We start from the raw sequence: 19397 nt of genomic DNA, 5'->3' as shown, positions 1-19397 counted from the left end.
GTTGGCCTCAAAAAAACCAAGTTGTTTTGTTTTTTTTTTTTGGTTTTCTTTTTTTTTTTTTTTTTTCAGAAATTCTGAATAGATATGGCAGGGTGTGTGCCTTTCTTTTTTACACCAGGAAAGGAGGAAAGATAAAAGAAAGGTGCATTGGTGCTATTCCCTGAGCTGAAATAAATAATAAAACTGAAATAAAAATTGATCAGTCTTGAGTACATGAATATACATGCAGGAAAAGCACAAATGTACATACTGACAGCCCACTTAGATACAGAATATGAATTTCTAGACATTCTTCTTTTTAAACATCTTTTCATTAAGAAAAAATAAATGAAATTGCAGCACTTCTAAAATCCTCCATGCTGCAAGAGTAGGATAACATCAGCTCCAGAGCAGGTGTGCAGGTTGTAGCAGTTTAAGATGAATTTCCAGTCTGAGTCAAGGTGTGATTTATGAGACAATTAGAAAACTAAATGCATAACCACCCTGTTTACACATGGGGCAGTCAGGATTTATAGGCAAAAACTGCATTTTGCTTTATATTAGAAACTATCTGAGAAACTGGGAAATGTCAGTGAGAATTTAATGTTGTTGTAATTGAGATAAATAGAAGGAAGAGGAGAAACAAGGTGTAAGAGCAGCAGAAAAGTGATTAAAGGAGTTTTGTCCTTGTTTGCAAGAGGGCTCAAATCATCTAAAGACCTTACAGGATACTATGTAATGGCTACTACAGACAGAAAAGATGTAGAAAAAGCTCTCAGTCTACTTGTAGAAATTGCAAAAATTAGTTTAAATAGTCTTTAGATCTTTTCATGTACATTCCTTCCTGTTACAAAATGCACATAAGCTCCTGAATTGTTTTTCCACCTTTTTTTCTTCACAGGGAATAGCATTTTATTTTTCCCTTTAAACAAAAAGCATATTGAAATACTATATGTGAATGTTTTTACTACTTTTTCCATGTTGAGTAAGGACTCAGAGACAGAATGTAAGCTGTTTATCTTGTACTTTTTCCTCTTTACTTAAGGTCAAAGTGAACTTTTCCAGTCAGCACGGTGGGCGAGATTCTGATGTCATAAATACTAAACCTTTCCTTTAATTTCAGTGGAGTTAGGAATGTTTATAATGTTCCACAGACTAATTTTTCTAGAGCATACAATTTATTTGCTGGTAGAAAAATCACACCCATAACTCTTAAGAGTTATGAAAACTGTGGATTTCAATAAACTGCTTTCTAGTGCAATGGTTACTTAAATACTGAAACAAGAGATTGAGTTGTAGACTGAAGGTTCTGCAAAATTTGGAGCAAAATCAAGCTACTCTGCTATTAGAAGTAAACAAAAAAGACTTTTTTTTCTCAAGACTTTTTTTTCAGTTCTGTGTGGTGCTTAAATAATTTGAACTATTGATGTTTTGCTCCTCTCTTTAGATTTTTCAACATAATCAAATCGGTATTGAGAAATAACAGTGTGAAATTGCAACTAACTGAGCACTTTGCTCTGACCCAACAAAACATTTCATTACGAGCTGCGAATGAACAGTTAATGATTTTAATGGGGCTTTATGAATGCTCAAAATTAATCATCAATCATTAAACATATTAAAGCAGGTAGCAAGGTTTGCTGCTTAGAGGAGCTCTTTGACCTTGATTTGATGAGCAGTGTTTTGGATAATTAAGAGTCTAACCATCCTAATTCTTCATGCAGCACCCAGCTGTAAAATGTTATTCCTGAAAATGGTATCATTGCCTTTACCAGGGAAGATGGTTTTCTTTTTGCATCTTCTGTGCTCAGACAAGCTGAAAAGCTTTCATGGGGGGTTTAATGATAAGAACATTTGATTCATCTGTTCCATCTAGTTAGTCAATAATATGTTGCAATAACATAAAGATTTAATATATAGATTTTATATTTAATATATAAATTCATTTTTTTATGAGATTCTATCAGTAGGAATTCAGGTGCACAGCTGTGCCAGTGCCCCACCACCCTCAGGGGAAAGAATTTCTTCCTAAATATCTAATCCAAACCTTCCCTCTGTCAGTTTGAAGCCATTTCCCCCTGTCCTAACACTCCATGGCCTTGTCAGAAGTCCCTCCCTAGATCACTTTAGGTCCTGGAAAGTGCTTTAAGCTGCTCTTTTCTTGGAAGGAAAACATTCATATTATTTTGACAATGACCCAAGTTCATGTGACACTTAAAACAAAGTTCCAAGGGCAGAATTCAACTCAAACAATTAGCAAAAGTAAACTGGGTGTTGTCAGATGCTGCTGGTGATAAAAAAAAATGGGGTGTTAGTTGTTGTTACTCATGTCCCCACTCACTGAGCCTTATGCACTGGTTTACTCTCTGAGTAGAACATTTGCCAAAGCCCTCCTGAATCCATCACCTCCCCAGATGGTGCAGAAAGGCTTTAAATAAAGCCAGTAACTCTGTCATATTCAGTAGCCCATGTTAAGAGCATTATATAAGGCCTGACATCTCCAGCAAGCCCCAGAACCTGGGATTTCTCCTGCCCAGCTGCTGGAACCCAGTCTGGTGTGTCCTCCATGGGAACACCAGGCCCTCATACCTCATACCTCCTCCTTGCCTCCAAGTCACAGAATCGTGGACTCATTAAGGCTGGAAAAGATCTAAGATCATCAAGTCCAACCACTTGTCCTGCACAGCCCCATTGAGTATCCCAAATCCTCAACCTTCTTTTCCCCTTCTTATCAGTTGCATCTTCCCAATCAGCTCCCTCCAAGCTCAGCCTGTAGTTACCTCCTTAACGGCCCATCAGTGCTGGTCCAGACACTTTTGTTCTTCATCCCCAGCCTGTTCATCCCTTGTCTGCCAGATCAGTGTCCCTGTGGTTTGTTTATCCCTTTCCCTTCTACTTGTTAAGCCCTGTGAACTGGGAAGACCTTGATTTTGTAAGTTGCTCTCCTGTTCCAGGTGTCTTCGACAGTCTGTCCATCAAACTTGTTTGAAAAATCACTCTCAGAGCAGTTTCTGTGTGCATTAGAACTTCCCTGCACCTCAGCTGCCCTGTAAATTTATCAGGCAGCATTTCTGAGCCTCAGCTGCCTGGTAAATTTACCAGGTAGCATTTTCTCATGAATGTGAACGTCCCAGGGTGTGCTTAAGTGGGACCTTATTCAGTCCATTGGCCTCTCCATCAAACATCATCTTGTGAAACATCAGTAAATATGGGTTAAGGGTCGGTATTGCATGAGACCAACCTTAAATCTGATAAACATTTTAAACAATAAGATGAGTATATTTATATGTATATGCACATATATATATATGTATGTATGTATGTCTGGAATTCAGTTTGTGCTTTAAGGCCTCCCTAAAATATTACTTCATCCTCATTTCTGTGCTCAATAACTGGCACTGGATCTCTTCAAGTCCACCCAAATATCCTTATTTGCTTGTACAGTCCTGGAATCTTTCCTCAAGATCCTTGCTATCCCCCACAACCCCCTTATGCTTCCTATCACTCCTAAAATATCCTGCTCACCTAGAAAATGCTTCCGTCATCAAAATATTTAATCCTGATCCTCTCTGAACGAGGACAAAAGGCTGTATACTAATTAAAGAGTGCTAGGTCACTAATTATTGAAACAATGCCAGAGGACAAATGAAACTAAACAGTGCTAGAGAACCAACTCCAATATTCTGCTTTTTTTCTGGACAGAAAACTCTTAACACCCTCTGGCATGACATTGGCTTGCACCAGCCCGTGCTCCTCATAGCAACTTTTACACATGGTTTGGAAAGAAAGTATGGACAAGGGCTCAGAGGCAACAGGGATGAGACCTTTCTGTTCCAGAGATAAGAGGGTTTTGCCATATGGACACTAAGAGGGCTGCTTGAGTTGGTTTTGTGGTGTTGGAGTTGGATGCAGTGATCCTTGTGGGTCCAGGGGGAAATGCAGACATCCCTCAAGAGCTCTGCACTGAAACAATGCCTGGAGTGGAGGAATTCTGAAAACAGCTGTAATTCATCATCCCCAGTGTGATTTATTTCTCCTTTGGGCATTACAACACAGCCCAGCATCAAAGCCACAGTGCTGATGGTGTGTGCATGGCTGTGGAGGACAGATTATGGACAAACAACTGCTCAAGATAAATGCCTGATGTCCAAAAGGAGGACAAACAACTGCATTCTTAAACATGGCTGTATGTAGGGGACACAAAAAAGCTTTTGGAAAAAATAAATTAGTGATAGGAAATGAATGAATTGGCCAGGCCTAACAGGGATGATGAATGCAGTGAAGGTGAGGGAAGATACTGCTTGGGTAGGAGGCCACTTTCTGACCTCCTAGCAAAACTGGGAGCTAAAAATGATCTGTGGTGTAAGAGGGAAAATGTGCTCAAGAAGTAAAAGAGGTTCTCAGTGTTGAAATATCACATTGAACTTCTAATGGCTCCCACCAAAATAAAAATGATTTGTAAAAGAGGACTGTAGGGATCATATGGGAAAGGTCCTGGATCATGCATTCCATGGAGAGTGGATCCCATTAGCACACTTGGCTAGGTGACCCTTGCTGTCTTCTCCAGTTCATTTCCTTAACTCTCCCTTTTTTTTCACTTGACAGCTACTCTCTGACTGCAGTTCAAGGTGAGCTTTACTTCCCACCCACTGATGGCCTGTGTGTCATAAGGGGATTTCCCCTGACCATGGAAGCCAGTCTCTGGATTTCCATCAGCTGCAGGCATTTCTTATTTCCTTCCTCTCTGGAAACAAAAAAAAAATCAGGACTGTGCCTTCCTCTCTGGAAACAAAAAAAAAATCAGGACTGTGTTTATATTTATTTATTTCTATGTATATATTTATATTATCTATTGTCCTGGGTTGTAGTTTAGGATGTATTCTATCACAATCTTCAGTTGATGGCCCATCAATGCCTTGTGCATGACTCACAGATAACTCCCTCCGGGTGTTATCTCTCTTTAATGGGCCATCAAGGGCCTCCTCTATGACTCATCATCCCATTGGGAGATGCTCCACCCAGGGGGAGGAGCCAAGCATTCTCACCTGGATATAAACTGGGATTTGGGACAGTACAGGCAGTCTTTAGCCACTGGATTCCCAGTTGACCAGAGCTACCAGACTTTTCTATGAGATCACTGCTTGAGGAACACCACCTCACCTGGACTGCTTCCATCACCCTAATCAGGTTGTATTCTGACTCTGTCAGTGGGGGGTTTTTTGTATTATTGCATTTATTTTATTTATTTTTTTTTCCTTTTCTTCTCATTAAATTGTATTTCTGACTTGGAGCCTCTCACTTGGTTTGTTTTCAAACCACAACATCTATTTATTATCTATGTTTATATCTATGTCTATAATCTATATCTATATTTAACTGAAGAACTTATGCATCTACTATGTTCCCTTTAACCATTACATGGATATAAATCATGCCATTCCACAAGCACAAAATACAAGGGACTGCAGTTTATGGGGTCATAAAAAGAGCTGTGGTTTTGTTTCTCCATTTGACAAAGATCAGTTCAGGTCACCTGGAGCAGCAGAAAGCTGCACTGACAAAAAAATCTCTTACAAGAAAGATAACACAACACGTGGATAATAACACCACTTGTGCACCCACGCTGGTCTCTCTCTACCCTGCATTGTTTTTGACTTGATCTGAGAGAACTCCAAATTTTTCTGCCTCGTGGCTCTGTGGGAACCATACAGTGTGGAGGTGTTTGTGTAGCCTTGGGCTCTGCATTGAGCAGATGGGGTTTTTTCCACACAGAGAACATTTTTTTGATCAGTTTAATGAGTTATGGGTATAGATAAGCTCCATTGATCCCAGATTTAGACACAGTTTCTTAGCAGATATTTTAGTATAAAAAGACATTTTCTTGGGAAAAAAAATAAGAGATCATTTCTTTAAAGATGTTTCAGTTTGTGGTTCTTCTCAGTTGCCTGGGTAAGTTGCAATTTATTTGAGCTGGGAAAGGGTGAAGCTCTCAACCTCTATGTGGTGCAGATTAGAGCATATCAATTTTCTTTTCTCAGCAGTTTCTGTGCTAGGGCAAAACCTAATGTGGAAGGGTTTTCCTCTGTTGTGGAGCATGACCTCCATGAGAAAGATTTGGGAATTCTCTGACAGAGCCAAAACCCTAAAGAAAAAGGATGTAGGTTGGTGAATAAATGTGGGGTTGGAGTGTGGGAAAGGAGTCACTTCATATGAGAGCTTTGTGTCTTGATTATGGTATTTTTCACTCATGGAGGATGAAAAATTCATTTCAGGATGGAGAGTGACCACAGTGTCACCATGTGCAAGCCTCAGCCACTCCATCTTCCAGACCTGCCTGGCTGTGGGGACTGCTGCCCTTCAGGAATCTACACAACAAACTGCTCTCCTTCTTTTTTGTGTGAGAGGCAATCTCTGAGACTCCACTGAGGGATGTTCTTCAGAAGGATGTGCTGGCAGGGAGAGTGATTGGACGCCATGAAGCCCAACCTAACAGCTGGAAATGGCAGGTATTGCTGGAGTCTTATACTTGGAAAAAAAGCCCTTAATTTAAAAAACAAACAAAAAAAAACCCAACAAAAAACCAAAAAACAAAACAAAACCAAAAACAAAACAAACAAAAAAAAAGCAGTGAGAAAATAACAGCTTCCACTGTCCAAAGCCGCACACACTGTTTCTGCAGAGGCATGGTATGGCTTAGGTGTAAAATATGTTGTTTTCTGATGCAGGTGTGACTTCAGATTTCTCACCCCAATGACCAGAGGTACTACACCCACATTTGTGGTGGAACCCTTATCAGCAGCAAATGGGTCATGGCTGCAGCACACTGTCTCAGCGTGTGAGTAGGATAAAAACTGTTAAACCTGCTCTTTCTGCTCCTCATTCTTGCTGCAGATGGGAGCCAGACCCTTTTCCTCCCCAGAGCTCCCCACTGGTTCTATGCATTGCACAGCTGGACATCTCCTTGCTCACTTAATCAGGGAAGCTGGAAAACTCTGCTGGCTTCAGCTTTGATTTTACATATTAATCGCTGACTTCCTGGGAGTGGAAATCAAGCTGATTGCTGATTTGCATAAGCGGAGGTGCATTTGCATGAGTGGGAGCATTCCTCACGGGTTTGCATCCTGAGAGGCCTGCACAGAGATGGAAAGGTGGAACAAAAGGGGTGTTTGTCTGCTCTCATGCCCTGCTGTACAACCTGCCAATGCCATGGGACACCAGCAAAGCCAACACTCCCCTCTAATTGCTCCTGCCTTTGGAGATGGCACTTAAAATAAAGTGTAACCAGCTGGTTCTTCACACTCTGCTCCAGAAAGGTGCAGAAATGGAAAATGAACCTTCTTGTTCAAGACCAGGCTCAGCACTGCAGCAGCTGATGCTGCACCTCCAGTTTCTTCACCAGCAAACTGCAGGCAGCATGTGCCTGATTCATAACACCACTTAGGAAAAAAATTTAGGTAAGAAAAGTCCTCTAAAATCTTAGAGTCCAGTCATTAACCCAACACTGCCAAGCCCACCACTAAACTCTGTCCTCAAGTGCCACATCTACACATCTTTTAAACACCTCCAGGGATGGTGACTCCACCACTGCCCTGGGCAGCCTGTTCCAAGGCCTGACCACCCTTTCAGTGATGAAATTTTTCCCAATATCCATTGGCCATTTCCTCTCATTCTGTACTTTTTACCTGGGAGAAGAGACCAACTCCCACCTTGCTGAAACCCTCTCTTCAGGCAGTTGCAGAGAGCATCAAGGCCCCCTCTGAGCCTCCTTTTCTCCAGGTTAAACACCCCCAGCCCCCTCAGCTGCTAATTCACCAGCTTCCTTGCCCTTCTCCACACCTCTCACAGCAAATTTGGCTACAGTGTATTGAAAATCCTCTGGTGGAAGGTGCTTTGGGACTGATGACACTGGAAGGTCTGGGTTGTGCAGGAATTGCACTGCAAAGCACTCAGTGGGGAGCATATCACCAATTACTCTGTGATTCCTTTCCAGGCCCCCAGGAGCATCCTACCGGGTGGCTCTGGGTGAGCACAACCTCCTGGAGGTGGATGGCACTGAGTACCACCTTGGTGTGGATGCAATCTTCATCCATGAGGGCTGGAATCCCAATGACATTGCCAACGGGTAATTATTTCTACTGTCACATAGCTGAACAATAGTGAGCATCCTCTCTCACCAGCATTTATGTGTGTGTTCAGCTCCCAGCCAGGCTGGATTTGTGGGAAGCACTGGAAGGTGCTGCAAAGGAGATTTCTCAGATGGTCTCCTCTCTTGGAGGTGTTCCATGGTGTTCCATGTGGATAATCTCAGTTCTGTTTTACCCAAGATGGGGAAAAGATGGGCCTGTTTTCCCCGGTTTGGGAAAAAACCCAAATGGACCCAAGATGTGCAGAAGATTCAGGGGCTTGCCTGCAGCCACAGCCCTGTGTGCATCTGATGAAGGAAAGCCAACAGGAAAATGCTGAAGGAAAGCCAATGTCTCAAACCCCTCTCAGAGACATGCCTGCCCACCCACGGTCTACAAAATTCACCCCAAATCTGTAGAAGAGTTTTGGGGAGTGTTATCCCTCTATCAGTCCATACCATTGCCTTTTCTCTCTTAATTGCTCTTATTTTCCTGTCACCCGTGAGAGCTGTAAGGAATAATTAATTATATTTGCAAGGCACTTTCCTATCATCACACAGAGGCTGGAGTCTCGTGTGGATGATGAAAGGAGAGTGAGGATGTGTGATCCAGGCCTCAGCCAGGATTTTCAGTGAGGAATCTTTCCCCTGTGCCCTGTTTCAGCTCTGACATTGCCCTGCTGCACCTCGACTCTTCTGCCAGTGCCAATGGATTTGTTGAGCTGGGAGTGCTCCCACCCAGGGGAGACATTTTGCCCAATGACTATCCCTGCTATATTACTGGCTGGGGAGTGGTCAGTGGTGAGTAAGGGGAACCACCATGGAGATAAAGCTTCTTTCCCCAGCCCCTGGAGCTGCTGGGATCAGGTGTCACCTTTCCTCGTGTCTCCTCTCCTGTGCAGCAGCTGGTGGCAGCACAGACAGGCTGCAGGAGCTGATGCTGCCAGTGGTGGACCACAGGATCTGCTCCCAGGAGGACTGGTGGGGATCCCAGGCAAAGGACACCATGCTCTGTGCAGGTGGAGATGGCGTGAGGGCAGGATGCATTGTAAGAGCATTGAAATTCGAGGGGTTTCAAGCTGCCCTCTTTCTTTTTCCTTCCTCTCTCACCTTGCTGTGCCTCGGGTTCTGGTTTTCCCCATTTCTCCACCTGCAGTAGTTCTCCTGCAAATCCTGGTCCCTCTGCTGCTTTCTGCTGAATGTCTTCTGAGCCAGACCTTCTCCACATTCCTCCAGAGATCAGTGAGCAGGGAGGAAAACCTCCAGATCCTCATGGTGCACCTCTGATTTTGGAGATTAGATTGGCCCTGTCCCTCAGCAGCATGTCCCAAGGACCAGATTCTGGCGACAAGGGGGAAACTTTGGCAGTCACCTCTGACCCAAAGGGTGAAGCTACAAGGAAGTTTGTCCGTTTTTACAACGCTGCTGTGTCGTTGCACCCTGAGCCAGGCATTGCTACCTCCTGCTTGTCACCATTCTCCTTCCCATCCACTCTGCTTACGGCTGAGCTTGCTGCAAGTTTGGGCTATGTCCAACAGCTCCCTCTGACCCAGCTTAGGTGGAAATAGTTGATCTTGTGAGATTTCCATTATCCCAGAGGATCCAGGTGGCCTCAGCATCAAGGCAAGGAGGTTTGGCATGTGGAGTCAAGAAATACTTGTTACCTCTCCCTGTATCCCCTTCACTGCAAAGGTGGCTTCGAATAAGAGCAACCACTCAGAGCCCTTAAAAAGATGTGGAAAAAATGCATAATGTGTGATTATATTTCTATCATATAAAAACATATAGAAATAAAGCAGGTCTATGTACAATTATACATAGTACAGTTATATGGGATAATTATAAGTCTGTAGATACTTAGTGTATTTTTTTTGTGTGTGTGTGTGTGGTTTAATTATGTCAGAACCTTGTGACAAACCAAGTTGTGAGCCCAGGAAGAGCTTTTATCTTCTCACATATTTTAAGTCTCTAGTGCTCCTTAATCCTATCCAGTCATTACTCAGATAATTTAGCTGAATATTTCCTTTCCTTCCTCCAATCCAGGGGGACTCTGGGGACCCTCTTAGCTGCTACAGGGATGATCACTGGGAAGTCCACGGGATTGTGAGTTTTGGGTTAGTTCCCTATTGTAACACCTACGAGAAGCCCACAGTGTTCACACGTGTGTCAGCCTACGTGGACTGGATCTACAGTGTGAGTTGCTTCATGCCTGTGCATCTCCCCTGAAAGCAAGGATCTGGCTAAAAGAATTTTTCATTTATTTTTCATTCAGAGTAGGGTTTTTTGTGTATTAAACCATCCGGAGTAGAACAGGGAGATCTGGGGAGGTCTAAAATCAGGATATTTGATGCTGCTTTTTGGTGTAGGTAAACAATTGTAAGGAAGCAGCTGCTGCCTCAGAGCTGAAATGCTCTGCTGAGGGCCACAGACAAAATTTGAGCCAGGCAGGAGCTGGGCTCCGTGTCCAAAAAATTATCATCACCATTCACCCAGACAAAACCTTGCTGCAGGAAACCACAGGAGGAATTAGCTGGATGGGAAATGCAGCAAACATAAAACATCTCTAAAAGTGCAAATCCTGCAGTGCTGCACTATCCACCCTCAGCTTTACATTTGGGAATGAACAACGAGTTCTTTTCTCCATAAATAATGCTTGGCACAAGGAGCAGCCTTTCCCCAGGCAACACAAGGGATGGTTTTGTGGAAAAGCCTCTGTAAATTGTGGGTTCTTCTAGAAAGAAAGGTGGGGAGAGGTGTTTTAAATCAATGTGGGCTAGAGGGAGGCACATGTGGTCCATAAACCTTTTTGGGTGGGAATAGGTTGTTAGAGCAGTCCTCTGACTCAGATGGGAACAAGCCCTTCTTCAGACCATTCTCTGGGATGGAGACATGCCTTATTCTGCCTCTCTGCTGAATTAATCTGTTTTTTACTTTCTAGACTATGGAGAATAATGGAGGTTTCTAGAGAAGGATCGCTTGGTGTGTGAATATTTGAGATAAAATTAAGTTTCTGTGCTCTTTAACCCTCCTTTAATCCCCTTCTGCACCTCTCTGGGTTATTAACAGCAAGATTTGGGTCATGTTGGTGTAATAAAGTCTCAGTGGGTGCTGTTGGTGTGTTTGCTTTGCCTTAGGGTCCAACCCCACAGCAGGGAGGAGGCTCAGGGAATGCCCCAGTCTGTGACAGTGCCCTTAACCTGGGGCTGAGCAAAGCCATAATTTTGGCACCAAGCCTGCAAAAAATGGCCATGATGGATTTTTCTCATTGAGAGGTTCCTCAGGGAGAACTCCACCAGAGGCAGAGGTGGTCAGCTCGGTGCTGTCAGGGGGAGCAGAGCAGTGTGTGATGCTGCTGGGCACCAGAAATGAATGCTCCTGTCCTGATCTATTCTCACTGCAGCCAGCAGAGGTTTTGTCTGCAGAACTGAGTTCTCTTCATATTCCAAACAGCTTCAACCATGGAGGTGCTCCTAGTGTACTTACTTACTGATGCACAGATTTTTTGTCCAGTAACATCTCGTGGCCAAACAGTGTCGTGCTCTCAGACTGTCTGAAACAGCAAAAGGCCAAGGCAGCCTCCAGGATCCTTCCTAAACACAAAGATTTATCTCACTCTAAAAACCAAAAGCCTTCAGTTTTCAGCTTGGTCTTCAGATCTTCAAAAACTGTAATCACAAGATAAAAAACCTAATAAACTTAATTTCCATCTGTCTTGCTTGAATGGAGGTGCTCCTAGAGAGAGCATCTGCCTCAAGTGTGTTGGCAAACTCAATCCACAGAATGCACAATCCATCCAACTTGTTCTTACTTAAATTCACTCTGTGCAGGATGATTTTTTAAGACTGAGAACATAGAAAAGGGCACTTCTGGTGTGTGCTCTTCTAGGCAGGAAACAATAAAATCCATGTAAAACAATCCCCTGTGCTGTTAGGCGTGCAGGGGTCCTTATTCAGTCAGCTGGGCAAGTCTGTCTGCAGTGAATAATATTTCCAAATATTGTCCATTCCCTGGTAGACACACAGCAGAGCTGGTAAAAGGAGGGAAGGGGGAAGATGGAGGAAGAGATATATGTGAACAATAAAGCAAGATTTGTCTTTTGATGATCACCATCCCTCATGCATCCCTGGAAGAGTTCAAGGCCAGGTTGGATGAGGCTTGGAGCAAGCTGACACAGTGGAAGCTGTCCTTGCCCATGGCAGGGAGGCTGGAACGAGGTGACCTTTGAGGTAACCCAAATCATTTTATGGCTCTATAAACTACAAAATCGTCCTCTTGGAAAACACAGGGAATCTCACAACCTCCCCTCTCTCTCTCTTGCTGTGTGTGAGATGCTCATTTATGGATGAAGGATTTCGATTTAGCCCTTTTAATAATTTTAAACCGCCTATGTCTCATCTCTCCTAAGACCTGCACGAACTCGGGGCACAGCAGGATTTTAGCAAAACCCTCTCTCTTTGGAGAATGCACGATTCTCCTCTCCAGAAGCCACTAGAGGGCATTGGCCAACCAAGGGAATGTCCCACAGGGTTATCACCGAGTGCTAAAGGAGTTTTGTGGGCCAGGACAGATAAAGTGCCATGTCTCAGCCTTGCACTCTGCCCTCCGTGTTTGCTTGCAGACCCATAGATAAGCAATGCCACACAGGAGCTGCTTTTCACCTCTGTTCCCCTGAGCTCTGCTCTGCAAACAGTTAAATCTTCCTTATTATGGCAAATGAAAATGAAACCACAGGCCTTACAGGCTTGTGAAGGAGCAAAGTCCTGGCTGTATTCTTGGCTCTCAACTTTATTGTGCTGCACTTGGCAGTGTCTCCTGGGTGCTCAGGAGTTTGGCAGTTGTCCTCTTCTGACAAACTAAAAACCCCTGAATCTCAGTTTTTATACTCCTTTAAAGTACTGAATTCTTCTTGCTCCTTTTAAGACAGCATGTGTGATTTCTGCTGTTCTGTCATAGAAACCTAAAATGGTTTGGTTTGGAAGGGATCTTAATGCTATCATCTAATTCCAGCCTCTTTCCATGGACAGAAACCCTTCTGAAAGAGCCTGGATGTTCTCTGTCCCAGGAATGTCCATTCTAGGAACACTCAGCAGCCATCTGTCAGGAGCTCACTTGGCACTTGAGATCTTGCCTGGCTGTATTTAAGTTTTTCCTTCAAGTTGCAGAAGGAATTAAAAAGACTCAAGATCAAAGGCTTTGAGAAATGACAGTTTACAAAGGCAGCCTCTCAAACTACTTCCAAAAATGACTCAGATGCTGAGAAGTGAAGTATTACTCTGTGCCTGATGCCTGGGCTGGGGGTCTAACCCTGAGTGCTTGGTGTAAGGAGGGATTTGGGGATGTCCCAGGGGGTCCCAATTTTCCATCAACCTCCATCCCTGGCCAGCAGAGTCGGGAATCTCTGGGGTTGTTGCTGCTACTGGGACCACACCAGGAATTTAGTGAGTGTGCACAACCTAAAACACCACGGCCATACCCTGTTTGTACCCTGATGTGACAACAGTGACAGGCTGTCCCTGCTTCTGCCCACACATGTGCAACTTCCCCTGTGGTCTCCACGGGGCAGCAGATGCTTGAAACCTCTGGTCACAAGCTGCCCTGAAATCCAGGCTGGACATTGCTCCTTTAAATCCTTCCTCCACGTAAGCAACTCCTGGACTTGTTCCTACAACTGCCAGGAGGAGAAACCTCGGGCTGTACCCACAGGAGCATGAGAATCAGGTGCTGGAGACATCCAGCTCTAATTCAGGGTCATTATCACATCCCTGGTGCCAAGAGCAGCGTTTTCTTTCTGCCTTTTGCTGACAGGAACAGCTTGTGCTGCTCAGTCATGATTTATTGTGCAGGATAAGAGGGAGGCAGGAGTTGGCAGTGCACAGGCAGGGCATGTGTGCCTCTTCTGTGTCTCCTTTCCCTCTCACTGTCCAAGTGTCTGACTAGAGCTGTGTGCTCCTCAGCACTGCTGGGCAAAACTCTGATCCCAGGAGGCCACCTTGGAAAGCCTGTGGAAAATGCAGTGCTCCAGAGGATTTGCTGTGTGGAGATGATAGGTTTAACAGCACTATAATATCCAGTGGTACTGGGAAAATACAGCTGGACACAGTGTTTTAGTGCTCAAAGGGAATATCCATGTACTTTTCCCCAAAACTGAGTGGTAAGGGTGCAGTTGAACCAGGGAATTAAGCGGATTTTGGAAAAGTGGTGCTGTCCAAGTGTTTATGAAGAGCAGAAAAAGAAGACAACTGTAACCACAGGAGAATTAGCTCCTGGGGGGTTGGCTTTACCAGTTGTGGGGTACTCTGGTCAGGTGTAAGGCTGGCTGCAACACTTTGGGATATTTTGGGAGGTGAGTCTGCAGATGCTGTGAAACAGGGGATGCACAGATCAAATACAGGGGTCAATGCCATTAGAAATGTCTGAGAACATCCCATCCATCCCATCCCATCCCATCCCATCCCATCCCATCCCATCCCATCCCATCCCATCCCATCCCATCCCATCCCATCCTTCTGTGTCAAAGGACCACAGCTCTCCTGAGGCCCCTTGTCATCCCACCACCCTCATGGGGATGTCTTCATACCCTCCAGCACCTCAGCTGGCCCCAAATCCAACAGAGCTGGGGAGCTTTTAAGTCACAGGGTGCTAAACTCAGCAATAGGGCCCTCAGCCACACCATGGCTGCAAAAAATATTCTGGTTACAGACCCTTCCTCATCCAAATCCTACCCTGGCACTGCTGTCCTTTATCAGGAGAAACCCCAAAACCTTTGCAGTTGAAATTGTACCATTCTTTCACCAATCAGTTCTTGTTCACTTGCAGGCAAAAGTGATGGATATTTGGGAGAGTGGCTACAAGGGCCCTGTTGCCTCCTGACAGCCATTCAGCCTTAATTGCCAGAGAGCACTTTGGGATTCTTTGTCTATGAAAAGCACTTAGGTACCATTAAGTTTCCCTCTCTATTTACTCCAAAGCAGTAGCCAAGTATTGATTTCCAGGGAAATGTTATAGGTAATAGTTTCATTTGCAAAGGATCTCAGAGGAGCAGGTTTATTTTGGAGGCAGATCCTTGTATGTTATTAATTCTGTAATGTTTTAGCCCAGTGTGTGGCTCATGTGGTCCACAGGGAATCTCAAGTCTTTCAGCCTTCTCAGCTGGGCTGACTAAAAGCCTCTGCACTTGTGACAGAATATTTCAGCTCTGTGGTTGCAGATATTCCAATTTTGGTGGATTTCATGCACCTACTGATGTAATGGAGTCAGGCACATCCAGCACATTTTGTCCTCACTCAGCTTTCCTGGTCAAAATAATGCTGCATCCATGGTGGGGGGTTGAGCATTTACCCTCTGCAGATGATTTCACCCAGCTGAGGATGTGTGTGCCAGGCCAGTCAAGCCCCAGGACAACCTCATCTCTTCTCCAAACCACAGTGGGTCATTTAAACAGTTTTTGAGTTTTTTTACTATGATATCTTAGTGAGATACACGGTGCACCTGGTCCCACAGAGGAGGACAAGCACTGCCCAGCAGCAATTTGCCAGCTGAGAGGTTGGGAGAAGGAGGCAGCTGCCCAGTAGATGGCAATGCTGTCATTTATCCAGCAGCAGGCTGGGCGGGGTAAAACTAGCTGATGGGAGTGTGTGGATTAAGCAGCCCTGAAAACTCCTAATGGTCGTAGCTGCGACAGAGAATCATAGAATCTTCTCCTGGTTTGGGTTGAAAGGGACCTTAAAGATTGCCCAGTTCCCTCCCCCTGCCATGAGCAGGTTTTCCTTCCACTACAGCAGGTTGCTCAGACCTTTGTCCAGCCTGGCCTTGGACACTTCCAGGGCTGGGGAATCCAGAACTGCTCTGGCCAGTGTCTCACCACCCTCATAGGGAGGGATTTCTTTCCGATATCTTATCCAAACCTTCCCTCTTCTAGTTGACAGCCATTCTCCCTCTTCATTTTAAAGCCATTGCCCCTTGTCCCACTGCTCCATGCTCTGTCCCAAGTTCCTTCCAGCTCTCCTGTAACACCTCTATGCTCTGGAAGGGGCTCTAAGGTCACCCAGGTGAGCACCCCCAGCTCTCCCAGCCTGTCTCCAGAGCGGAGGGGCTGCAGCTCTCAGAGCTGGGAGCCTGAGAAGACCTGCAGGCAGCAGTTCATCACGGCCTCTCTGCCAAGAGGAGTTGACATTTCCCCTGCAGAAAGAGGCCAGAGATGCCCCGGAGTTCTTCCCCGGGCTGCTTGGAGCTGGTCCCTCTGCAAAGTGCCCTGTCTGCTTTTACAGAGCCGCACCTTGCAAGGGGTTAAACCAGCTGCAGCGCAGAGCTTTGCCCGTCCTTGGCTGTGGACACCAGGCGGCTGTGTGCACACACACCTGTCCCAGCGCAGTGACACCCGGCTGCCACACCGGGCCCGTCCTTCCATCCCTGGGCGAGTCACTGACCCCAGAGAAACCCGTCCGTGCACTCCCCACCTTGCTCGGGGCATCGCCACCCTCTTTATTTCCATTTATTTTCTTTATTTCTGTCCTCGCCCGCCCTGCTCGCAAGCACAGCATCATCACTCATCGCCTGCTTTCGCTGCGTGGCGAGGGGCCGCAGGGCTGCGGCTCTGTGTGCAGCCACCAGCCCAGAGCAGAGTTTGTGTCCCCGTGTGTGCAGCCACCAGCCCAGAGCAGAGTTTGTGTCCCCGTGTGTGCTGCCACCAGCCCGGAGCAGAGTTTGTGTCCCGTGTGTGCAGCCACCAGCCCAGAGCAGAGTTTGTGTCCCGTGTGTGCTGCCACCAGCCCAGAGCAGAGTTTGTGTCCCCGTGTGTGCACCACCAGCCCAGAGCAGTTTGTGTCCCCGTGTGTGCTGCCACCAGCCCGGAGCAGAGTTTGTGTCCCGTGTGTGCTCCCACCAGCCCGGAGCAGAGTTTGTGTCCCCGTGTGTGCACCACCAGCCCAGAGCAGTTTTTGTCCCCGTGTGTGCACCACCAGCCCAGAGCAGAGTTTGTGTCCCGTGTGTGCTCCCACCAGCCCGGAGCAGAGTTTGTGTCCCCATGTGTGCACCACCAGCCCGGAGCAGAGTTTGTGTCCCCGTGTGTGCTGCCACCAGCCCGGAGCAGTTTGTGTCCCGTGTGTGCAGCCACCAGCCCGGAGCAGTTTGTGTCCCGTGTGTGCAGCCACCAGCCCAGAGCAGAGTTTGTGTCCCGTGTGTGCTGCCACCAGCCCAGAGCAGAGTTTGTGTCCCATGTGTGCAGCCACCAGCCCGGAGCAGAGTTTGTGTCCCCGTGTGTGCTGCCACCAGCCCGGAGCAGAGTTTGTGTCCCCGTGTGTGCACCATCAGCCCGGAGCAGAGTTTGTGTCCCGTGTGTGCAGCCACCAGCCCGGAGCAGAGTTTGTGTCCCCGTGTGTGCAGCCACCAGCCCAGAGCAGAGTTTGTGTCCCCGTGTGTGCTGTCACCAGCCTGGAGCAGAGTTTGTGTCCCCGTGTGTGCAGCCACCAGCCCGGAGCAGAGTTTGTGTCCCCGTGTGTGCAGCCACCAGCCCGGAGCAGAGTTTGTGTCCCGTGTGTGCAGCCACCAGCCCGGAGCAGAGTTTGTGTCCCCGTGTGTGCAGCCACCAGCCCAGAGCAGAGTTTGTGTCCCCGTGTGTGCAGCCACCAGCCCGGAGCAGTTTGTGTCCCCGTGTGTGCAGCCACCAGCCCGGAGCAGAGTTTGTGTCCCGGGTGTTGGAGCCGCCCCCGGGATCGGGATGAGTCACTGCGGGACCGGGGCCGCCGGCGACAGGGACACGCTGTGACGCCAGCCTCGGTGACTCCAGACCTGGCGCCGCGACACAGTCCCCAGGACTTTTCTCGTCAGGAACAGCTATAAAATGACGGGTAGGATGGACTTTAACTCCGTCAGAGGAAAATAAAAAAAAAAAATTAAAAAAAAAATAATAACCCCGAACAAACAAAACCACCAAGCGAACCAAACAAGCCAGGAGCTGCAGGGCAAGGTGAGGGCAGAGGTGTTGGCTCTGCAGGGTTTCTACAGGGTCTTGGCTTTGCCTTGCAGGCAGAAGATTTGGGGGAAAAAAAATCTTTTTTTCGTTGCTTATCTGGCTGATAGAAGGAAAAGGGCGGGTTTGTAAAGTGTGTCTGAGCAGCGTGACACTGCAGTGGGTAAGAGTGTCTTGGGTCCTCTGCAGAGGGAATAAAAACATCCCAGGTGATGCATCCCCTGGGCTTCGAGACCCGTGTCACTGCAACAGGCACTTCCTCTGCCCATCCGAGAGCATTTCCCATGGAATTCAGCAGAACTGTGCCAGAGCTGAGGCTTTAACTCAGACCTGCAGGTCAGCTTGGCTTTCCCAGGAAAAGGGCACTGCAGAATCACCAATTATTTGCATGCTCCCATTTTAGTTTGTCCGTGGGATGGGATGGGAAAAAAAAACCCCAAGGTCCTGCACCTGGGTCAGGGCAATCCCAAACACAAACACGGGGTTGATGGAGCCCTGGGGAGAAGGACTTGGGGGTGTTGATTGATGAAAGGCTGGACACAATCTGGCAATGTGCACTGGCAGCCCGGGAAGCCCCAACCACATCCTGGGCTGCATCCAAAGCTGTGTGCCTAAAGGAGCTGGAGAGGGACTTTGGACAAGGGCACGGAATGATAGGACAGGGAAGCTGGCTTTAAATCGACAGAGGGCAAGTTTACATCAGATATTAGGAGGAAATTAATTACTCTGAGGGTGGTGAGGCCCTGGTACAGGTTTCCCAGAGAAGCTGTGAATGCCCCATCCCTGGAAGCGTTCAAAGCCACGCTGGATGAGGCTTAGAGCAACGTGGTGAAGTGAAAGGAGAGGGGTTAAACAAGGTGGTCTTTAATATAATCCCTTCCAACCCAAAGCATTCTAGGATTCTGGAATTCCCCGTGGGGATGGCCATGCCAGGGGCTGGCTGATGGGATCCAGCACCTTGGGGCTGTTTCAGCACTGTCCCTTGGGGGTGACGGGTCCCCTGGTGATGATGTCTTGTGCCAGGGCACGACACAAAGTCATCACCATGAGTCCAAAACCCACCAGTGCTGCAGCTGGAGCTGTATGTTGGGGACTATTCCTCTCCCAGGCAGAAAATAATTAATGTAAGAGGGAATTACAGACATAAACCCCATAAAAGAAAAACCAACCACCCACAACCAAACACATCCCTCTGGGTGGGTAAACAGGCTGAGCTTCACTGTGTGTTGCACAGCCTCCACGGATGAGCCTCTTTTCAGTATTTCTGCTTTTACAGCTCAGCAAATAATTTGTAACAAATAGTTTATTCAATTAATTGAGCTTCTCTGC

The 19397-nt window shown here is 46.6% G+C and overlaps 1 protein-coding gene across 1 annotated transcript; it reads left to right on the top strand.

Moving 5' to 3' along the window:
* The first annotated feature begins 6453 nt into the window (after nucleotides 1–6453).
* Nucleotides 6454–14971, top strand: LOC136359395 (elastase-1-like). The gene is made up of 6 exons (XM_066316009.1): nucleotides 6454–6485; nucleotides 7970–8101; nucleotides 8766–8902; nucleotides 9004–9131; nucleotides 10145–10294; nucleotides 14918–14971. The coding sequence occupies exons 1-6, from the start codon at nucleotides 6454–6456 to the stop codon at nucleotides 14969–14971; spliced, it is 633 nt and encodes a 210-aa protein (XP_066172106.1).
* The last annotated feature ends 4426 nt before the right edge of the window (nucleotides 14972–19397 follow it).

This window comes from Sylvia atricapilla, chromosome 1, assembly GCF_009819655.1.
Source record: "Sylvia atricapilla isolate bSylAtr1 chromosome 1, bSylAtr1.pri, whole genome shotgun sequence".
NCBI classification, from domain to species: Eukaryota; Metazoa; Chordata; class Aves; order Passeriformes; family Sylviidae; genus Sylvia; species Sylvia atricapilla.
The sequence above is the reverse complement of the archived record's forward strand: the minus strand, read 5'-3'. Positions and strand labels throughout refer to the sequence as shown.

Excerpts from the sequence above, each read along its gene's own strand:
- LOC136359395 (XM_066316009.1), top strand. The coding sequence starts at position 6,454 with ATGAAGCCCAACCTAACAGCTGGAAATGGCAG. Across the intron at positions 8,903-9,003 it reads TGGCTGGGGAGTGGTCAGTG|CAGCTGGTGGCAGCACAGAC; the intron begins GTGAGTAAGGGG and ends TCTCCTGTGCAG. Across the intron at positions 10,295-14,917 it reads ACGTGGACTGGATCTACAGT|GCAAAAGTGATGGATATTTG; the intron begins GTGAGTTGCTTC and ends GTTCACTTGCAG.